At 40.9% G+C, this 21124-nt stretch overlaps 2 protein-coding genes across 2 annotated transcripts in view; both read right to left on the minus strand.

The window, feature by feature from the left end:
* The window catches only part of LOC143697641 (bile salt-activated lipase-like), a 29093-nt gene extending 27666 nt beyond the window's left edge, over nt 1-1427 (minus strand). The window contains exon 1 of the mRNA XM_077194135.1: nt 1290-1427. Coding sequence (XP_077050250.1) covers nt 1290-1355 — 66 coding nt within the window. The 5' untranslated portion in view covers nt 1356-1427. The remainder of the gene's footprint in view (nt 1-1289) is intronic.
* Nucleotides 1428-4399: 2972 nt separating this feature from the next.
* Nucleotides 4400-19983, minus strand: LOC143697657 (bile salt-activated lipase-like). The gene is made up of 11 exons (XM_077194136.1): nt 19896-19983; nt 17389-17536; nt 17139-17258; nt 16669-16866; nt 15251-15381; nt 14185-14292; nt 13782-13896; nt 8258-8444; nt 6914-7117; nt 6629-6826; nt 4400-4667 (listed from the first exon to the last, which is right to left on the minus strand). The coding sequence occupies exons 1-11, from the start codon at nt 19959-19961 to the stop codon at nt 4484-4486; spliced, it is 1659 nt and encodes a 552-aa protein (XP_077050251.1). The 5' UTR covers nt 19962-19983; the 3' UTR covers nt 4400-4483.
* Between the last annotated feature and the right edge of the window lie 1141 nt (nt 19984-21124).

Below are 21124 nucleotides of genomic sequence, written 5' to 3' on the forward strand. Positions count from 1 at the left end.
ACAAACGAGCACGCAGCCTGTGGACTGTGGCGTGTAGCCAGTCAGAAAGCGAGGGGACGAGGCGCAGAGGAAGCACCGGGAAAGAAAATCAAAAGAGCCGCCCATGCTCGCGTTGTGTCCACTTCTTTTACCATCGTCTTTTCTTTTAATAACGTTTTTTTTAGGTTAAAAACAAACTACAAACTATCACCACTGCATCCTCTTCGTCCACCCTGATTGTTTACTCTGAAGTCACGTTTGATCTCGAGGGATTTTGCGAGATTTTCCGTCTGACCTGGGAATGCTCGGGAGTCAAATCGGTTCGTGTGTGATGTGTTGATTTTGCCGTGTGGCGGTACGACCAAAACTGTTAGACCCGTGATTTTTTATCGCCGTGTGTGGGGTCTCTCAGGTTTGGAAGATCGGCCGACAATTTTAAAATTGTCCCGTGTGAACCAGGCTTTAGCAGAGCGATTACCTCACGCAGACACACTAAAATGACAGAAACTGTTCTGCCTTTAATGTTAAAACAGATTCAGACGAGGATGGAGAGATTCAAGAAGAAGTGACAACATGTAGAATGCAACAGGACGTCTCTGAATGGTTAGTTGACGAATTTATGTTGCTGATGTGGAGTGAACTATCTTCAATTAGCATATTCTGTCATGATAATCTATAAATCGCATAGGAACTGTTGTGAGATGCACACAGAGTGACTTTCTATTGCATGTGAAAAGAAGGATGCTAAAGTTTGAGCTGACTTGCAAATATACTCTTATACAACAAATTTTCCTCTTCTCAACATGGACTGTGTGTCCCGAGGGCGGGGTTTATGTACATTTTAGGGTTGCTGATGTCACTAACCCGGGAGGAATGTCGTGTAGTCCCTACCAGACGTTTGTTGTAGTCCTTTTCTTTAAAAGCAAATATCTCCCTTTGCTTTGAACTTTGAGCATTGTAACTTTGCAGATGTTGTTTATGCTCAAACAGCAACATTTCACACTAGCTAAAGTTAGAAAAGTGCAATCGTGTTTTACCACCCCTTTAACGGAGCTGTTCTTGGAGTAGAGACACAGATTCAGGTAATTCAAAAATACTACTCTCTCTCTCTCTCATAACTGCATTAAGTGTCTGAAGTCTCTGTTACTAGCGCTAAAATTACGTTTCGGAATTAGCAACGGAGGTTTGGGATTAGATGCGTATTGTAACCGCATTACCAACTCAATTCGTTGTCAATTATTCCTTACCTAATAATACATAAACATAATGAACTGTTAAGTATAATAACATTTAAGCATACCACAACTTACAGAAGCTGCATTTGCTGTCCCCAGGATGAGGGCAACAGAGATGAAAACTCCCAGCATCGCCATCATCAGATAGTGGCTGCAAGTGTGGCACTGAAGGGAATTCTGTCCGCTTTTATAAACTCAAACACAAATCATATCTCTTGTCGTTCCCAGGTGTTCCAAGCCATATCTTACCCCAAAAGATATGGGCCATATCTTATTACACAGTCCATAGTAACTGGACAACATGTGTGCAGTTGTGTTAAACTCTCACGGAAACACATTTATTTTTCCATTATAGAGAAATATTTCTGAATTATAAAACATTTGTACCACCTTGCAGAATAATGGCAAAGACTTTTGTCAACCAAAGCAATAGACAAATCTATTCACCATATGCTAATTTTTTTGCATACAATACGGGCTAGTTGTCACATTCATTTTCTCTATATTGAACATTTCTCAGGGTTGATTTATTGTTGAAATTTACTTTCTGTATAAAAGCACCTTAAAATGTTGGCTACAAAAAAAAAAACTTTTAGGCTATGATTCTTTAAATGTTTTTGAAAGCAATCTCTTTAAAAAAAAAACGCTGCATTTATTTAATCAAAAATTACAAAAATAAATATTGTAAAATATGAATACAATGTAAATGTTAATATATATTATAAAGGCCATTTACTCCTGTGATACAAAGCTGAATTTTCAGTATCATTACTTCAGTCACATGACCCTTTAGATAATCATTCTAATACTGATTTACTACTAAAAAAAAACATTTCTTATTATTATCAATGTTGAAAACGGTTGTGCTGATTAACATTTTTGTGGAAATCATGATAAAAAAATTCAGGACTTTTTGATGAAAAAGAACAGCATTTGTTTACATATAAAAGTTGTTAACATATAAAAGAGCACCAGTCAACATCCAAATGCTTTACTTGTGAATGGCGAGTGGCTTAGGTTTCGAAATACCTGCATTTCTGCGACTCTCTGCCACAAGGAAAAGTGCGTATGTCTGCTTAGACCCTGATATGACCCTGTCTCAGGACACAGACTGGAGTCAAGGGTTTACGCCCTCTGAGGTTTGCAGTAGGACACTGAAGGATTAAAGACTGTATGTTCCCACAGAGATCATAAGGCAACACATTCTGAAGACTGAAACCTCAGCATGATTTTAACAGCATGCAAAGCTTACAGGTTTCTCGACCTGTGCCAGCCCTAAGCTGGAGTTTGTGGGATAAATTTGTTGCATTCAGAGACTCACTTGTAAATTGAGGGAGATATTAAACGTGGCAATGAAACCTTTAATGACCTCAACTTTGGATTAAAAAGTGAACCTCACTTTGAACTCCAATTTTGCAGGAAAATTTGCATGCAAAGGTATAATCCATGCACCACATGACAACGTTAAATGAATAGCTCATCTAAAAAAAGTTTATTTGAATTTCAGTCTGTTTCTCATAAAAAGCCATTGTATAAATTTAAGACTTGAAATATAGTACACAAGTTGCATTAATGGTACTTTATTGGTGCTTTTGCATTAAACCTCTATGTATATAGCGCTATAGTATACTGCGCAAAAAGTTAAGGGAACACTTAATTGTCACAGTTAGTCACTTAAACTTCAGGGATATCAATCTGTCCAGTTAGGAAGCATAAGTGATTGTGAATCAGTTTCACTTGCTTTGGTGCAAATGAAAGTGACAACAGGTGCACTGGAGAGGCAACAGCAAGACATCCCCCAAAAGTAAATGATTTTGCAGGTAATGGCCAGACCATTGTTCTCTCCTTATTCTTCCTGACTGATTTGTCTTTAGTTTAGTTAGGGTCCTTGTCCCTGTATGTAGCATTAAGCATTACCTGCAACCCAATCAGGTAGCACAGTCAGTCCTACTCCTCCAGGAGCCGTTGCAAGGAGGTTTGGTGTGTCTCCCAGCACAGTTTCAAGAGCATGGAGGAGATACCGAGAGACTGGTTTGGCGATGGGTCAGTAATGGTCTGGGGACCACGTGCTAGCCAATGGTTCCCTTACCGCTGTTAGGTACAAGGTGTCCGATGATATTGGTGTCCATTGACTGTTGTGACATAATCTTGCTCTTAACAAATTATAGAATGTATATAAATAAAGATTGTTTAAATTTAATATTTCATTCATTGAGATCCATGCGTTTGTAACTCTTTTATTGTTTAGCTTTAATATTTTCAGCGCAGGTTTTCGGCCAACATGTATTATATACACTATATAAATTCTTTCTCCATGTTTTGTTCCAGCTAGTTGGGGTTTTCCTGTGAAGTCCTGCCTAAATCAGCCATAAAGGGTAAATATAGCACTAATGTTTGTTCTGCCTAAATCAGCCATAAAGGGTAAATATAGCACTAATGTTTGTTCTGTCTAATGGTGTTATTGCAGTGTTTAGAGTTATGTGACCATGCCAGAGGAACAGACTTCACATTTCTCAACAATATTAGATAACTGTATTAATGTGGTGCAAGGGTATCAAACTTTTCCTGGAGGGCCACTGTCATGCAGAGTTAAGCACCAACCATAATTAAACATGTCAATGTTTATGGATGTCAATGGAGAAGTTGCTTCACCACACTGAATAAACCACTCTTGTGAGGAAATAGCTTATTTAATGAATCGACAGCTCATCGGCTAATCTTCAACATGTTTGCAGAGTTTACACTGAAAAAAATGCTGTTTTATGAGAGAAGTCACGGACAATTGTGAGACTGGTATGATTCAGTTTAAGGCACTTCTCATTGATTTCCATGCTATCCGCAAAGAGTGATTGACTGTCCCACAACTCTGAACAAAATTCAATGACGTTCAGGCTTTAATGTGATTGGATATCAAGGCATACATGATCTAAGTTAACTAATATGCTTTTTCCAATGGAAGAGCCATGGCCCCTTGTATCTCCCACTGCTAGAAACTTCCAGGCAGGTGTTTTGGAGCTAAGCTCTGCAGGACAGTGGCCCTCCGGTAGTGGAGTTTGACACATGTGATGTGGAACAGTTCTAGAATTATCTAAGAATCTTGGAAATTATGTTAACTGATAAGAAAATGTTGTCTTTAGTAAACTTTAAATCTAACTGAAGCACCAAACAACATTCAAGAAAAACGGTTTTTAATCATCATATTTTGTTTATTGCATGAATCTTAGCATGATATTAACTGCTAAATGATTCTGTAGTCAGGTTAGCAGTGCTCAGCTCTTCTGGACAGAAGGGTAGCTGGCAAAGACGGTAGTCCAGTAGTAAACCATGCGTGTTCTCAACATCTGCTTCACACTGTTCTTGTTCATACTGTTGTGGATGTCTAGGTACTTATGGCCAGTGCCGGCGAACTCAGGCCAGGCTACAGGAACACTGGACTCACCTTTGTTTGGGTCACTGAGGGAGAGAGAAAGAGACATTTTAGCTATCATTATGCCCAAGTGGCACAAGGGTTATTATACTCAACTAAAACCATTCAAATGTTACTTACAAATGTTAATATATAAAAAAATATATTTCATTTAGTTTAACTTGATCTATTAAAATGACAAACTAAAACTAAAATAAATATTAATAAAAGCTATTCCAGGGGTGTCTAAACCTGCTCCTGGTGGGCCCCCGTCCTGCATTGCCTCAATACACCTGCCTGGAAGTTTTTTATTCTGCCTTCGATTAGCTGGTTCAGGTGTGTTAGGTGTAATTGGGGTTGGAACTAAACTCTACAGGACAGTGGACCTCCAGGAGCAGGTTTGGAACCCCCCCTACAGATCCCCTAAAAAATATGCAACGGTAGGAAAAAGTATATTTCAATGATTTTAAGTTCTCTCTCAAATGTTTTGCGTTACACCAAGAAACTTTGTTCTCTCACAAAACTCTTGAGTTCTTTGCAAGCAAACGCAAATTTTCTCAGGGGAACACAAAGGTTTTGTGAAAGAACGCAAAGGATTAGTGAAAGAACGCAAAAGTTTAGCGAAAGAATGCAAATGTTTAGTGAAAAAACCCAAAAGCTTTGCGAGCGAATACGGAGAGTTTCAGAAGAAATGTTTTGCGAGCCATCGCAAAGTTTCTCTGGGGAATGCAAAAGTTTTTGAATATATTTTTATATATATTTTACATATAATATTTTCAATATTTTCACCTAATGGGATTGCACAACTATAGATAAGCCTTGTATTATAGTACTCTTATATTATATATATTTTAAAGAGTAACTAAACACTAAAACAACTTTTTTTAGTTACTTATCTGTAAGAATGGAGCTTCATAAATGCTGTTCATTGATTCGAGTACATTTTTTGACATTTGGGTATAAAGTGTTTTAATTTTCAAATATATGGTGTAAAAACGTCTGAGTGCTGCCCTCTTCAGGTTAAACGGAAAGCTCCTGCAGTAGGGGTACTCTCTGACGTAGAATACTCTCTGACGTCACTCTGTCACGCCCTTGGTGCGAGCTCACCACGCCCTTGGCAGCCCCTGGTATAAAAGCATCTGGTTCCGTCTAAACTACTGTAGCGAGTCAGGAGTTGGAATTACGAGTATTGAAAACGGATAGATATATATTAGCATATAGTGAGCATAGCATTTATATAGTTATTTATATTATTTCGTGTAGCCTAGGTAGCTAATCTCGCATATCGCTCCAGTGTGCAACCTGCATTTTACGTGGGATTGCTTCTCCAATGCAATGGAGGTGGAAATGGGCTTCTCCCCACAGCTCGCGCTGCCAAACGCTGCTGTTCCTGCATGAACTCCACCACCGCAGCGGCATCATGATGTGAGTGAGCATATATTTTTAATCACAATTTATGTTCCTTCTTATTAGGCTAAAGTTAATTAATCCTCTGGTGTCGACAAACGCGCCGGCGCGATTTGCTGATTATTTTTTTCACATAGCAGCAAAATATAATGAACGTAATAGTAATAATAATCCTGGAAAAAATTACCTCAAAATGACTGAATATAAGAGTAATCGGATGCCGATCGGGATGCGGGAGTTAAGACCACAGTTTGAGCTGGTGTCCACAGACAATTCACCCTCCTCCACTTCAGGTGAAGGTGGGGGAGAAAAGTTCTCGACTTCAAATGACCGCCCTGTTGCAAAGCTACTTGCGTCAATCCATTTTAGCTAGTTTGACAGCAGCTGTCACTGCGGGTCTCAGGTGCACGCCCCCCGCTCAGCCCCGCCCTCGGTTCGTCCCCTCTATCTCCGCTGGGGTCTGCCCACTTTTCCAGCATTTTTCAAATATTGCCAGTGGGTGGAGTCAAGCTTTGACCAGGGGTTTAGTTACCCTTTAATGACTATAGTTGCCTCTACACATTAAAGTGGAATAACATTAAGTATTTTTATGTTTATATACCCAGTTTGAGCAAAATTGGTCCAGTAGGCAATTATGTATCTGGAGACGTCACGATGGCGAGGAAAGTAGCCCAAAGGAGTCTCGAACGGCTTCCCAAACACATACTGCAGATCATCAGCGTGATCGGCACCCATCCAGAGTGGAAAGATAGGCATGCGAGAAGGCTCGGTGAACAGGTAGGAGTAGGTTCGTGCAGATCTAATGGAGAAAAAATGTTGTTTTAAGCTTTCTACCATTCAGTTCACACTTTAGAGGTCAGTAAATAAGAAGATGAAGTCAGCTTACTTGGCATTGTCAGTGTGGAGGTACAGGGTTGCTTGGGTTGGCACCAGGAAGATGTAGTCTGTCTCAATGTCCACAATTGTTTTCTTAATATCCTTATCACTAGGGTTACTACCCCAATTGACTGTGTACTCCTGATAAGTTGCGACACCAGCGTCTTGTCCTCTAGCTTCAGACAGGGAAATCGAGAGTGCCCTGACATCTGCCCTGTTATAAATCAATTGCATTTTTTTATATTTTTTTTATTATGCCGTTGTTTGGATTATTAAAGGCCCCATGAAATGACTAGACCGATGCAATTTTTCCTGCATAGGACACATCAGTTTGTATCTTTGTTGAAAGGCCAGTTAGCTTTAGCTTAAATCACTGTTTTTCCAGAAAACAAAAATTTGTAAATGTGTATATTCCCATACAGTAAAACATAGATAATAATAAAACAATTTATCTTGAGCAGCAAATTAAGAATGATTGTCAAAGATTGTCATTTTTAAATGTGTATATTGTCATACAGTAAAACATACTGTATGCACTACCATTTAAAAGTTTGGAATCAGTATGATTTAAAAAATGAATGCATCACAACTGTTTTCAACATTGATTATATTATTAATTGTTTTTTTTTAGCAACAAATCAGCATATTTGAATTATTTCTGAAGCATCATGTACTCAAGAATGGAGTAATGATGCTGAATATTCAGCATTACCAACATAGGAATAAATTACATTTTAAAATATATTAAAATATAAAACTGTTATTTTAAATTGTAATATTTTACAATATTACTGTTTTGCTATATTTTTGATTTAAAAATAAATCTGCCTTGGGGAGCAGAAGAGACTGCTTTGAAAGACATCTTACCGACCCCAAACAGTAGTGCATTTTTTATTTATTTCATAATATAGAGCAAAATTTGGTTACATAACACACACTTTAGTTACTTACATTTCCTCATATCAATTACATTTTTTATCTAAATATATTAATTTTAACAAAAAATACAAATTGTATTTTAAGATTTGATTTTCTCGCCCCTTAAAGTACATTTTATATTTTAGTAATTTTACCACTTTAAGGTTTTAATGATTGTTTTCAAATTTGAAAAATACAATCCTTAAGCTGTACTTTTTACAGATATTAAGCATATGTTAGAATATATTGGGGCACAAAACAAAATTTTAGTATGGGTCTGCTAAAGCTTACTTTTGCCAACTTTTAACTTTAAATTGAGCATGTAGATGGCCTCATAGCTAACATACATAAACAAAAGCCACAAAACTGGTTTTATGGGATCTTAAAAAAAATTCTCAAAATGATTCCAGATGACTCTTTGATGTAGCACACTTACACAGGGGTGGACACCAGAGCATTGTTGATAGAGGGGATATCAACGGTAGCAAAGATGTGGCCATCCATGTCATTGACTCCAGCGATGTAGTCAATGTCAGCAGCATTTTGGAAAAGGGTTTCAGGCTCGCCGGGGATGAAGTCACCATCGATAACTGGGGACAGAGCCAGTTTCTGCACAATGGGATCTGGAAAAGATTGTCAGATTTGATCTTTTGACTATGCGCAAACCCGCATGACTTTTATACACTGTCTTGCTCACTGGTATTCCCAGTAAAAGAACGACTAGTCGTGCAGGTTTGGAACGACATGCGAGTGAGTAAAAGATGACTTGTCACAAGCTGGGCTTGAACTCGGGTTTCAGATGTGGAGAGTTGAGTGTTCTACCACTTTGCCATAAAGAGGTTATGTTGGACCCAAACGAAACACTCAAGGCAAAAATCCAGGCAAAGTAGATTTATTTAAAAAAAGGTAATTTGCAAGTAAAAAAAATACAACAGAAGTTCTTCTCAGAAAGAGGTATTACTACAGTTGAGATAATGCAAACAATAACAGGAGATAAATAAAATAACTCCACGAGGGGAGAAAAACAAAACAAATAACTAAGAACAGCTTACTTGGAATAGCTTGGATAACTTGGAACGACTCGGTGGGACACAGCAGGAGACACATAGCCAAGACTCAAAAACCGAGTAAGGAACAAGGGAAAAAAACACAGCTAAAATACTCTGGGGGAAACAAGGGACAGGTGACCTGGATAACGCTAACAAGGACACACGAGGAAGAACTAAGGCAGAGGGGAACACAGGTGACCTCTAGAGGCCCGGAGACAAACAACAGGTGGCAAGATGCTGACAGGACCCCCTCCTCTAGGAACGGCTTCTGACGTTCCATCCAGAACACAAGACAAGACAGGTTTAAGTAATGAAACATGAAAAGTGGGGTTGATTCTAAGTGAACGAGGGAGATACAAACGATAAGAAACAGGGTTAACTTTCCTTGCTATGCGAAAAGGGCTGATGTATTTCTTGGAAAGCTTCTTAGATTCGACCCGGAGGGGCAGGTTCTTAGTGGCTAACCAGACTCTTTGACCAGCTCGGAAATTAGGGGCCGTCCGGCGGTTGCGATTTGCCTGGCTTTGATATCTCTGGGAGGTCCGAAGGAGGGTACGCCTGGCCTTCTTCCAGGTCCGCCTACAATGTAGGACAAATCGCTGGGCAGAGGGAACACCAACTTGCGCCTCTTCCTCTGGAAATAATGGAGGGGTGTATCCAAACTGGCATTCGAAAGGGGAAAATCCGGTGGCCGAGGACTGGAGGGTGTTGTGGGCATGTTCAGCCCAAATGATATAGGTGGCCCAAGATTACTGGCCGCCATACACCGCAAGGTGGTCTCCAGATCCTGATTAATCCGTTCCGTCTGCCCATTAGACTCTGGATGGAATCCAGATGATAGGCTAGCTGTGGCCCCAATAAGCCTGCAGAAGGCCCCCCAAAACCGGGACGAGAATTGGGGACCTCGGTCAGAGACAATATCCAGGGGAATTCCAAATATCCGGAAGACATGGTTCATTAGGAGCTCAGCAGTCTCCTTGGCCGAAGGCAGCTTGGGCAGGGGAATAAACCGGGCAGCCTTAGAGAACCGGTCAACAATCACCAGGATAACAGTGTTGCCCTGGGATGGAGGAAGTCCTGTAACAAAGTCCAGAGAAAGGTGTGACCATGGCCTGTGGGGAACAAGTAAGGGACGGAGCAGTCCCTGGGATCGCTGACGTGTAGACTTTCCCTGGTTGCACACAGGGCAGACCTCCACATAGACCTGAACATCCTTCTTGATGGACGGCCACTAAAACCTCCGCTGGAGGAATTCCAGTGTGCGAGCACTTGGATGGCACGTCAAGGGCGACTTATGACCCCACTGCAAGACCCGGGCCCGAACAGACAGGGGAACGTAAGCGTCCGGCAGGACCACCGCCTGGATCGGGCTCATGGACAAGGGCCTCTCGCACCACTTTTTCTAGTTCCCACTGCAGAGGTGCAACTATCCAAGGCCCCGGAATAATCGATGCCAAGGGCTTCTCTTGTATCTCAGGAGAGTAGACTCGAGAGAGGGAATCCGGCTTGACATTCTTGGTGCCGGGTCTGTAAGATAAGAGAAACTGGAATCGATTAAAAAACAGTGACCATTGCGCTTGCCTGCTGGAGATACTCCAGGTTCTTGTGGTCCGTGAGAACTTGGAAAGGATGCTGAGCCCCCTCAAGCCAATGGCGCCACTCCTCTAAGGCCAGTTTTACCGCAAGCAACTCTCGATCCCCCACGTGGTAGTTACGCTCGGCCTCAGAAAGGTGGCGAGACATGAAGGCACAAGGGTGTAATTTTGCATCCTCACCCCTCTGTGACAGGATTGCCCCCACCCCCACCTCTGAGGCGTCCACCTCCACCACAAAAGGTCTTTCTGGGTCAGGGATCACGAGAATCGGAGCGGAAGTGAAGCGGCGCTTGAGATCCTTGAAGGCCCCTGTTGCCTTTGCACCCCAGTTAATCTTGGTTCCTCCTCCCTTAGTAAGTGCTGTCAAGGGGGCTACCACAGAGCTGAAATTCTTAATGAACTTCCTATAGAAGTTCGCAAAGCCAAAGAAACGTTGAACCTCGTTGACTGTGGCAGGTGTGGGCCAGTTGTGGGCTGCCTTGAACTTCTTGGGGTCCATCTCCAGGTGGCCAGGAGTGATGATAAACCCGAGAAAACTGATTCTGGGAAACATGGATTCACACTTCTCAGGTTTTACAAAGAGATGATTGTCAAGTAGTTTCTGGAGAACCCGGCTAACATGCCCCTCGTGCTCCTTCAGTGACCTCGAGAAGATGAGGATATCGTCCAGGTATACGAAGACAAACAGATTAAGCATGTCCCGGAAAACATCATTAATCAGGGCTTGGAATACTGCAGGGGCGTTGGTGAGCCCGAACGGCATCACCAGATAGTCGTAGTGACCCGTGGGGGTGTTGAAGGCCGTCTTCCATTCGTCTTCTTGCCGGATCCGCACGAGATGGTAAGCAATGCGGAGATCCAGTTTAGTTAAAATGGAAGCCCCTTGAAGCAACTCAAAAGCAGTGGCCATGAGAGGAAGGCGGTATCGATTCCAAACCGTGAAATCTATACAAGGCCTAAGACCCCCGTCTTTCTTCTCTACAAAAAAGAAGCCCGCCCCAGCCGAGGAAGTAGAGGCACGGATGATGCCGGCTGACAAGGACTCCTTAAAGCAGGTATCCATAGCCGAGTGCTCGGGGGAGGACAAGGAGAAGATCCGACCCCTGGGAGGGCAGGAACCAGGGAGTAGATCAATGGCACAGTCATAAGTGCGGTGAGGCAGTAAGGAAGTAGCCCGGGACTTGCTGAACCCTGCCATGAACCGATGGTAAACACTGGGGACTCGGGAGAGGTCGACAGACTCTTGAAACTCGGAACTAGGGGCCGAGGGACTCTGAAGCATGCAGGTGAGTTGACAAGTGGAACCCCAGCTTAGAATGATGCAAGTAGGCCAGTCGATCTGGGGATTATGTCTGCGCAGCCAAGGGTGACCCAGGATAATAGGATACTCAGGGGAGTCAATGAGATAGAAGGTCTCCTCCTGCTGGTGTTGAAAGACGGTAAGTCGCAGGGACTGAGTCGCCTCTGTTGCTTTGGCTGGTTCCAGAGGTCTGCCAACCAAAGCTGTAACTGCCTGAGGTTGAGGAAGTAGTTGGGTAGGGATCTTAAGTTCCTTAGCCAAGGTTAGATCCAGGAAGTCACCTGCGGCACCAGAATCGATCATAGCCTGGACCTGATGCTGGTGGCCCTCCCAGGACAGAGTGGCTTGAATAGCTAGGACAGCGTTAGTAGGAGGAGCTCTAATCTTCCCCATCACAGCCCTCCTGTAGCTGGGCGGGGAGAGGCGTTTCCCGAAAGCTCGGGGCAAGTGGAGCGGAAGAGGCCGGCAACCCCGCAGTAGAGGCACCGACGCTCCCTCTTGCGAATTTCCCTTTCTTTGGGAGAAAGCCTGGAACGGCCTAACTGCATGTCTTCTGGGGAATCATGGAGCTGTTCAGGGGGCGGGGAAGCTCTGAATGAAGGAACACAAACTGGAGAAACAGAGTTGCTCAGAGGAACTTAAGACTGAGACACCTGGCGACAAGCCGTTCTCCGCTCTCTCAGACGTTTGTCCAGGCGGATGGCCAATGCTATGAGGGACTTGAGATCCCCAGCTGGTTATCGGGTGGCTAACTCATCTTGAAGGGGCTCAGACAACCCTCCCTGAAACAGACCCTTAGCGCTTCATCATTCCATCGGCTCCATGCTGCTATGGTCCGAAATTCAATGGCAAATCCGCCGTGCTGCGGGAACCCTGACGGAGAGAAAGTAGGCGCTTGGAAGCTTCTCGACCACTGACAGGATGATCAAACACCCGCTTGAACTCTTCCACAAATGTCGCATAGGAGTTACAACAGTCTTCCTGGGATTGCCACACTGCGGAGACCCAGGAGAACGCCTTGTCTGAAAGAAGGGTAATAATGTAAGCAATCTTGGAATGGTCTGTGGGAAAACTTGAGGGTTGGAGCTTGAAGGTGAGGGAGCATTGGGTGAGGAAACCCTGGCAAGGGCTTGGGAGGTAGAAGTCGGGGCTCCGCCACTGGAGAAGGCCTGTCGCTGCCGGGGGGGTAATCTGGAGGAAGGTGAAGGACCGGGGAGGCGTTCAAAGAGCTGGCGGATGGAACTCAACATATCGACCAGGAGTTGAGAATGACTGGTCATCAGCTCTTCTTGTCGGCTGAGGACAGCTTCATGGCGCTGAAAAGATGCCTCATGTTGAGTGATCACCGCCAACAGGTCCTTGGAACTGAGTGTCTCTGGGTCCATGCTTGACTAGGTTTTTCTGTCACAAACTGGGCTCGAACTCAGGTCTCAGATGTGGAGAGTTGAGTGTTCTACCACTTTGCCATAGAAAGGGTTATGTTGGACCCAAACGAAACACTCAAGGCAAAAATCAAGGCAAAGTAGATTTATTTTAAAAAAGGGTACTTTGCAAGTCAAAAAAAATCCAACAAAAGTCCTTCTCAGAAAGAGGTATTACTACAGTTGAGATAATGCAAACAATAACAGGAGATAAATAAAATAACTTCACGAGGGGAGAAAAACAAAACCAAATAACTAAGAACAGCTTACTTGGAATAGCTTGGATAACATAGAAGGACTCGGTGGGACACAGCAGGAGACACATAGCCAAGACTCAAAAAACGAGTGAGGAACAAGGGGAAACAACACAGCTAAAATACTCTACGGGAAACAAGGCCCAGGTGACCTGGATAACGCTAACAAGGACACACGAAGAAGAACTAAGGCTGAGGGGAACACAGGTGACCTCTAGAGGCCCGGAGACAAACAAGCGGAGGCAAGATGCTGACATGACTAAATTTTAATTTTTGTTAAACTATTGCTAAAAAAGCATGTGAAGGGCTAAAACACAAGCAGCCACTCTGAATGTTCTTACCACTAGCAGATGTACTTAGTTCCACATTCCCAGCAAGAGTAACAGTCTTTGGATCTGTCATCTTCAGACAAGCCACCATTCCACTATCAGTAGGACATCCTACCTTCCTTGCGATCTAAAGGTGCACACACACATTTTTGTTGTGATATCTATTCATTATTTAATAACAATCCAAAATCATTGAAATGCCAGTCTGTATGTGAAACAGAACAGGCGACTTCACTAAGTTAAAACTTGCAAGTGTACAGTAAAGTGCTTTGCAAATGGTTGGGAATGAGAGTAAACTAACCCTTGAGGATTTTGGGACATCTGTATATTAAATGTTAGAACTGTACACAATGTACTAGGCCTGTTTTATAATGAGTATTCAGTAATGTGGGACATTCATGAAGATGCTGTTCACCTTCTCAGCAGATTGTCGTGGATTTCTGTTGATGGCCCAGGGACAGAGAGCAACACCACTCTGTGAGATAGCTCTGCGGACCAGGCCCTTGTTCTTAGGGGAAAGAATCTATGCAGGATGGGACACACAACAGATCTTAGAACCTTCAACCTTTATTACAATGGACCTCTTTTGGTTTTCATACCAATAATAAACAAAGTGAAAACATTATTTAGCCAAATTATGAGGGCTACTTCATCAGTTTGCCATATTGTGAAGAGATTTTAAAAATGACCTCGTCCTAGCAAACATAGCCAGACCAGCACATGTACACTAGAGATTCGCGGTCGGCGGTTACAGCCGCGGACTCCGCGGATAAACCGCGGATTGGGCGGATGGCGTGACGACATTTCTTTTTAAAATTAAATTCCAGCGGGTGGCGGGCGGTTGAAGCAATCAGAATTTCGGAATGAATAGAGTCTGAATTTCTTTAATATCGAGGCTCTATAGTTTATTATATGATTGTTTGGCCAGTTGATGGTATAAAATTAATTGCACCATGCCTGAAATAGATGCGCACTCCGCTCTCTTTCCGTGCATTCAAAATTAACGCGAGTCTTCAGAAAAGGCTCGTCCTATAGTCGTCACCATGACATGACAGTGCGTAGAGATAATTAGCCTACAATGTAAATAACTTGTTATTTTATTCAAGCTTTCTATCTATTTGCAAAAAATAAAGTGAAATAGGCATTCATTAGTAGTAGGCTAAATAGTTTAAAATAGGCTAAAAATATTTAAAATTCAAATTCAAGTTTCACCCGAAACCTTTAGATTCAACATTAGATTTAGATTTAACATTTAGATTCAACATTTACATTTAGATTTAGATTTAACATTTAGATTCAACATTTTCAAAATTGGTCAAAAACGTTGGTGCGGATGGATGGAGTTTTGTGATGCGGTTGCGGATGAAATAATAGCCCATCCGCGCATCTCTAATGTACACCCACTAATAAAAAATGTAATAGCCTACATAAGCCTGCAAGCAGAATTTTTTTGTTTTGTTGTTTTTTTGTTTCTGTAGCACCTGGAAGTTTACGCTGGCTCCACCTGCAGACTCGCCAAAGAGAGTGATGTTGTCTGGATTACCACCGAAAGCTCTGATGTTCCTGTGTACCCAAGCGATAGCGGCATGCTGATCCCACAGGCCATAGTTTCCTATCAACCAGGACATACTCAGATCATCATTTAAATACTACAATCAATTAATTAACCCATACATATGCATACAGTACATATAATCTCTATATTGTGGAGTCAAGTCAACAGTTCTACGGAGCATAGTGATGGGAAAAAGGAGTTATGAAGAAAAAATGTATGGCAATGCTTTTGTGTTCTCTTGGAAAACTTTTGTGTTTTGCTTTGCTTTTGTTCACAAACCTTTTGCATTCCCCTGACAAACTTTGCAATGTTTTTCGGGGTAATGCTATGAAGCCCCTAAAGTGGCATGGTGAAAGAAAATGTGATGGAGGAAAAGGTTTTGCCAATGCTTTTGCATCATCTCGCAAACCCTTTGTGTTCCCCCGAGAAACTTTGCGCTCCTTCGCAAAAACTTTCGCGCTCAAAATGTTTTGCGGGCAAACGCAAAATTTCTTGGGAGAATGCAAAAGCATTGACTTATTTTTCCTCCTATATATTTCTTTCCACCTCCATGTCCCTTTATGGTCTCCATAGAATACAATACATTTGTGAGAGATAGTAAAAGTTTTGCAAGCCATGCAAAGTTTACTATGGAGCCCCTAAATGGACATGGTGATGAAAAAATATGAGATGGGAGGAAAAATTATAATACTTTTGCGTTCTCTCACAAATGTTTAGAATTTTTTCACCGCCATTCCACTTTTGCGTTCCCCCAATAAATGTATGTTTGCTTGCAAAGAAGTTTGGGAACGCAAAATATTTGCAAAGGAACAGAGCATCTAAAGGGGAATGGTGATGAAAAAATGATGGGATGGGAGGAAAAAAAATATATTTAATTCTTTTGTGTTCTCTTGCAAAAGTTTCGCTTTCCTTCGAGAAATAATGTGTTCGCTCACAAAACCTTTGCATTCCCTTGCAAAACGTTTGTGTTCGAAAGTTTTGCAAGAAAACGCAAAGTTTATACGGGGAACGCAAACATTTTGCAAGTGAACGCAAAGTTTCTCGGGCTAACGCAAAACTTTTGCAAGAGAACGCAAGATCATTAACACAGTTTTTTCTCCCATCTCATTTTTATTTTTATCACTATGCGTAATAACTTTGTCATTTTGCATACTACATGATGGAAAAAATATGAGATAAAAAAAAAATTATATAGGCTTTTGTTCTATCCAAAAAACGTTAGCATGTACTTAAAAAAACAGTTACGTTCCCCCCGAGAAATCTGTTCCCCATTGGGCTGCATATTTTTTCCCTACCGTGTTGTATCATATTTATATGACTTATATTCAAATGAAATTTGAATACCAGGTGCGTCAGCATCTCCACTGCTGAGGAATCCGAGGGCTCCGACACGGTAGTTGAAAGTCACCACGATGACATTTCCTCTGTCTGCAATCTCCTTTCCATCATAAAGGTAGTTGTTCAAGAAGTTTGCACCCATCCCACCACCCATCAGGAAGGCACCACCATAGATGAACACCATGACAGGCAAATTGGTAGAAACTGCAAATAGGAGGTTCAAGCCAGACATACTATTTGTTAAAATGTTATTCTTAAAGGGCTAGTTCATCAAAAATGAAAATTCTGTCAAAGTTTTCCCATTAAACACTGCAAAACAACATTGTACCTCATTGACTTTCATTGTAAAAATGTTTTGCGCAAGTCATACAAGTTTGATATGACATTAGGGTGAGTAAATGATTTAATTGTTTTTATTAAAAAAATCCCTTTAACATACTTTTTTGGTTTTGTAAATTAGAACAGGTTTGCGTTACCAGAACGTCCCTGAGGGACCCAGATGTTCAGGTAGAGACAGTCCTCAGAGCCCAAGACATCTTTACCGAGAATATTGATCTGCAGACACCTATTTCCGTACTCGGTGGCTTTCAGGACGCCTGTGCAGGTAGAGTCATCAAGGGTACGCTGTTAATACACTCACTCACTAAATATTAGACCCTAGCTTGCCCTAATAATCAGTGCCTAAAAAGGTCTAGACAAGCTTGCACGACAGACAGGTATACGCACCATCCCAGCCTGGGTGAGGAACCGGCTTCGCTAATCTGCCAGGTTGAGCAGCGAAAGGAATTCCCTTGAACACGTCCATATAGCGGAAGAGCCCAACACTACGACTCTTTCCCTGTACCATCCCTCCCTCCGTGTACACAGATCCCAGCTGCAACATGCTCACAATTAAATTTGGGTAGAAATTGCAGCATAGCATAGTATTTTGAGCATTTTAGCCTCTTCCTGCAACAGTGTCAGGTTTAGATTTCCTGCATTTCTGTTCTCTACTAAAACTTTTGCTTTTGCTGGCGAAACTGCATCGCAAATACAGAATTTCTCTAGAAGATTTCTCTAGAAGTAGTAGAAAGGTTTTTACTTTCCCCTTTGGGGCTACTTATTAAAGTTAAAATAGATATAATTTTAATTAAAAGATGCATAATAAGACCTTGGTAGAGTATTATTTCATCTATTAAAAGCACAATGTGTAATTTTCACCCCTAGAGGTCGGAGGAAAATAATCCAATGGGACTCGGGCAGAAATCAAAATCATGGTTGAGCTAATGTATTTAAGATTTATTAACGTTACTGTAGTATGAAGCAAGACAGGGCTGGAAGCCACTGGAGCTATTGCTAAAGAGAGACAAGAGCGACACACGGCTCGAGAGCAGTTGAGCTTTTATTATGCCGCAGATGACCACTTCCTCTTTTTTTTATCATATTATTATTGAGTGTGTTGAAAGTTATAATGCTACTCTGCGTTTGTTGCTATGCGGCTACTATGAGACACTTGTTGCACACTGCAGTAAGCTAGATCAATATGCATGGTAAAACATGGTACAACGTAGTGCTAGCGTTAAATCAAGAAAATAAGATATAAACATTAAGACTGTGTTGAGCTATATAGCAATGATTAGTTTCTGTGGATGATTGTATACAAACAGTTGCACACCTGTCTAAACGCACAATATATTAAAGGGGACCTATTATGCATAATTCACTTTTGCATGGTGTTTGGACATAAATGTGTGATGGCAGTGTGTGTGCACAACCACCCAGCAGTGATAAAAATCCACCTACTCCTTTTTTTTAAATCCCCATAAATCATAAATCACATTTTCAGAATGTGGCTTTTGTGACGTCACTAAAGCCACAGGCCCCGCCCACGGGTGTTGACAGACACTACCGTTCTAACATAGAACCGCCCTGATCGACTTCACAGCGCGTTGAGAGTTGTACACATCTGCCATTGCTGCAATGACGAGAATGTCTCCCAAGCGTTGTCGGTGTTGTGTAGCTGGATGTATTAATCCACATAGCTCTGTTAATTTACTGGAGCGAAAGGCCTAACATTATTGATCATGGCAGTAATGAAAGTGAGAACGCGAACTTTAGGTGTGTATAATATTTTGTTTACTGTTAGTTGAAACTAGTGTTTTTTGTACTTCGCTGTGTATGTTGATAATAATGAAAGGGAGAGGGAGAGAGTTTATGGATAATACTTTAATGCGGACTTCTTATAACATTACAGTGTTTATTCATCTCTTACAGTGATTTTCTAGAGTGAAATTGACGCTTCATCTTTTGTGTGATGTACAATAAACTTCATTGAACTCATCAGTATATTTTTACAACATTCGGACGCGGTCCGCTACAACATGCTTGTACTAATTAGTGGATAAAAGAGAGATGGAAAAACAAGTTATAACCGTAATTAAAATAGACTATACCTGTTCAGTCTCCATAAAGCATATATTATCTGGCTCTGTGGGCATCGAAATGAACACGGTTACTGAGAGTTTATGTTTTGATATTATCATTCCGTGAGATGAGAGATTGTCCTGACACGTCCTGCGAGCTCGTGAGGCTCCGCCGTCTGGGCCGGCAGCAGCTGCTCATTTGCATTTAAAGGGATACACACTAAAACGGTGCGTTTTTCTGAGCCTCAAAAAGTGACAATTTAAACATGCTGTAGAAAATTATCTGTTGGGTATTTTGAGCTAAAACTTCACATACACACTCTGGGGACATCAGAGACTTATTTTACATCTTGTGAAAAGGGGCATAATAGGTCCCCTTTAAAGAGTCTTTGGTATTTACGTGGTAATGGTAGTGTGATGTCATTGATAGGCGACGCACGGACATGGTCCATGTCCTGGTTAAAATGATTTATCTGGATTTAAACATTCTTGGAAATATTTCGGATAATGTAAGTGCCTACACAAGTCAACAAAATATATAACATTGTTTTAGTGGTTTTTAGAAATTTTAAACCAAAAAAACGATATTATCTGCCTTTAAAATAATACTTCACAATAACTTCATTATTAAACTAAACTACTACACTAACTGCAAAGCATAATAAATTAAACATATACATAACTCTCAAGCATATAATAACTCATGTCTGCGTAGTATAAAAGGTCAAAGTTTTTAATATTTTGAAATATGGATATGAACTCTTTAAATCCCCAAATTGACTATAAACCTATGAAATACAAATCTTTAATTTAATTAATATCATAACTTACAGAAGCTGCATTTGATGTCCCCAGGATGAGGGCAACAGAGATGAAAACTCCCAGCATCGCCATCATCAGATAGTGGCTGCAAGTGTGGCACTGAAGGGAATTCTGTCCGCTTTTATAAACTCAAACACAAATCATATCTCTCTTCCCAGGTGTTCCAAAGCCATATCTTACCAAAAGTACACAGTCCCTTCTAGTAACTGGACAACATGTGTGCAGTTGTGTTAAAGTCTCACAGAAAAGTTGTGTGTTCATTAGAGCTTTGTGTAATCTTAATGACAGAAACACATTTTCTTTTTCATTACAGAAAAATATTTATGAATGATAAAAACATTTGAGCCACCTTGCAGAATAATTGCACAAAGACTTTTGCAATAAACAAATCAATCCACCATCTGCCAAAATGGGTAAATACAATACTTGCTAGTTGCCAATTTAATTTTCTCTTGAACATTTCTCAGGGTTGATTTATTTTGAAAATGTACTTTCGGTATAAATAACACCTTAAAGTGTTGGCTACAAATAAAATGAAATAAAAAACGTTAATATAGTAATTTTTTAAAATGTTTTTGAACGCAGTCTTTTGAAAGAAGGCTGTATTTATTTAACCCTTTGATGCGCAAGCTATGGATACCCCTTCTAATGCGCAACATGGGTCTAAAAAGACCCGTATTCATTTCCTATATTATTTCAGTCATGGCTGAATGTTTCTTTGCTGAATCTTTAAAATATATGTATTTTATAATTTGTTATTCCAGGTATTGAATAAATATTTTGTTTTTGATTTCCACAAATCATTATGTTTATGTTTCCTTTCTTACTTTATAAACAAACACAGTTTTTGTATTTCTACATCAATTTTACATACACGGGTCTAAAATGACCTATATCCATTTCCTATGTTATTTCAATCATGGCTGAGTGTTTCTTTGCTGAATCTTTAAAATAAATGTATTTTATCATTTGTTATTCCAGGTATTCATTAAATATTTTTGTTTTTGATTTCCACAAATCATTGTTTATGTTTCCTTTCTTACTTTATAAACAAACACAGTTTTTGTATTTCTACATCAATTTTACATACACGGGTCTAAAATGACCGTATTCATTTCCTATGTTATTTCAGGTGGCTCTGACAGTTACAGATTTTAAAATCAAAAAGGCGGGGAAAAAAGGACCCTAAACTCTTAACACATCGAACCATTTCAGCATAATGGCTTATTCAAGACTAT

This window comes from Siphateles boraxobius, unplaced genomic scaffold, assembly GCF_051911475.1.
Source record: "Siphateles boraxobius isolate OS27281-9 unplaced genomic scaffold, OSU_SipBor_1 11, whole genome shotgun sequence".
In the NCBI taxonomy this organism is placed as follows: Eukaryota; Metazoa; Chordata; class Actinopteri; order Cypriniformes; family Leuciscidae; genus Siphateles; species Siphateles boraxobius.

Excerpts from the sequence above, each read along its gene's own strand:
- LOC143697657 (XM_077194136.1), bottom strand. The coding sequence starts at position 19,961 with ATGATGGCGATGCTGGGAGTTTTCATCTCTGTTGCCCTCATCCTGGGG. Across the intron at positions 16,867-17,138 it reads GGTCCCTCAGGGACGTTCTG|TTTCTACCAATTTGCCTGTC; the intron begins GTAACGCAAACC and ends TCCTATTTGCAG. Across the intron at positions 7,118-8,257 it reads GCTCTGGTGTCCACCCCTGT|GGCAGATGTCAGGGCACTCT; the intron begins GTAAGTGTGCTA and ends GATTTATAACAG.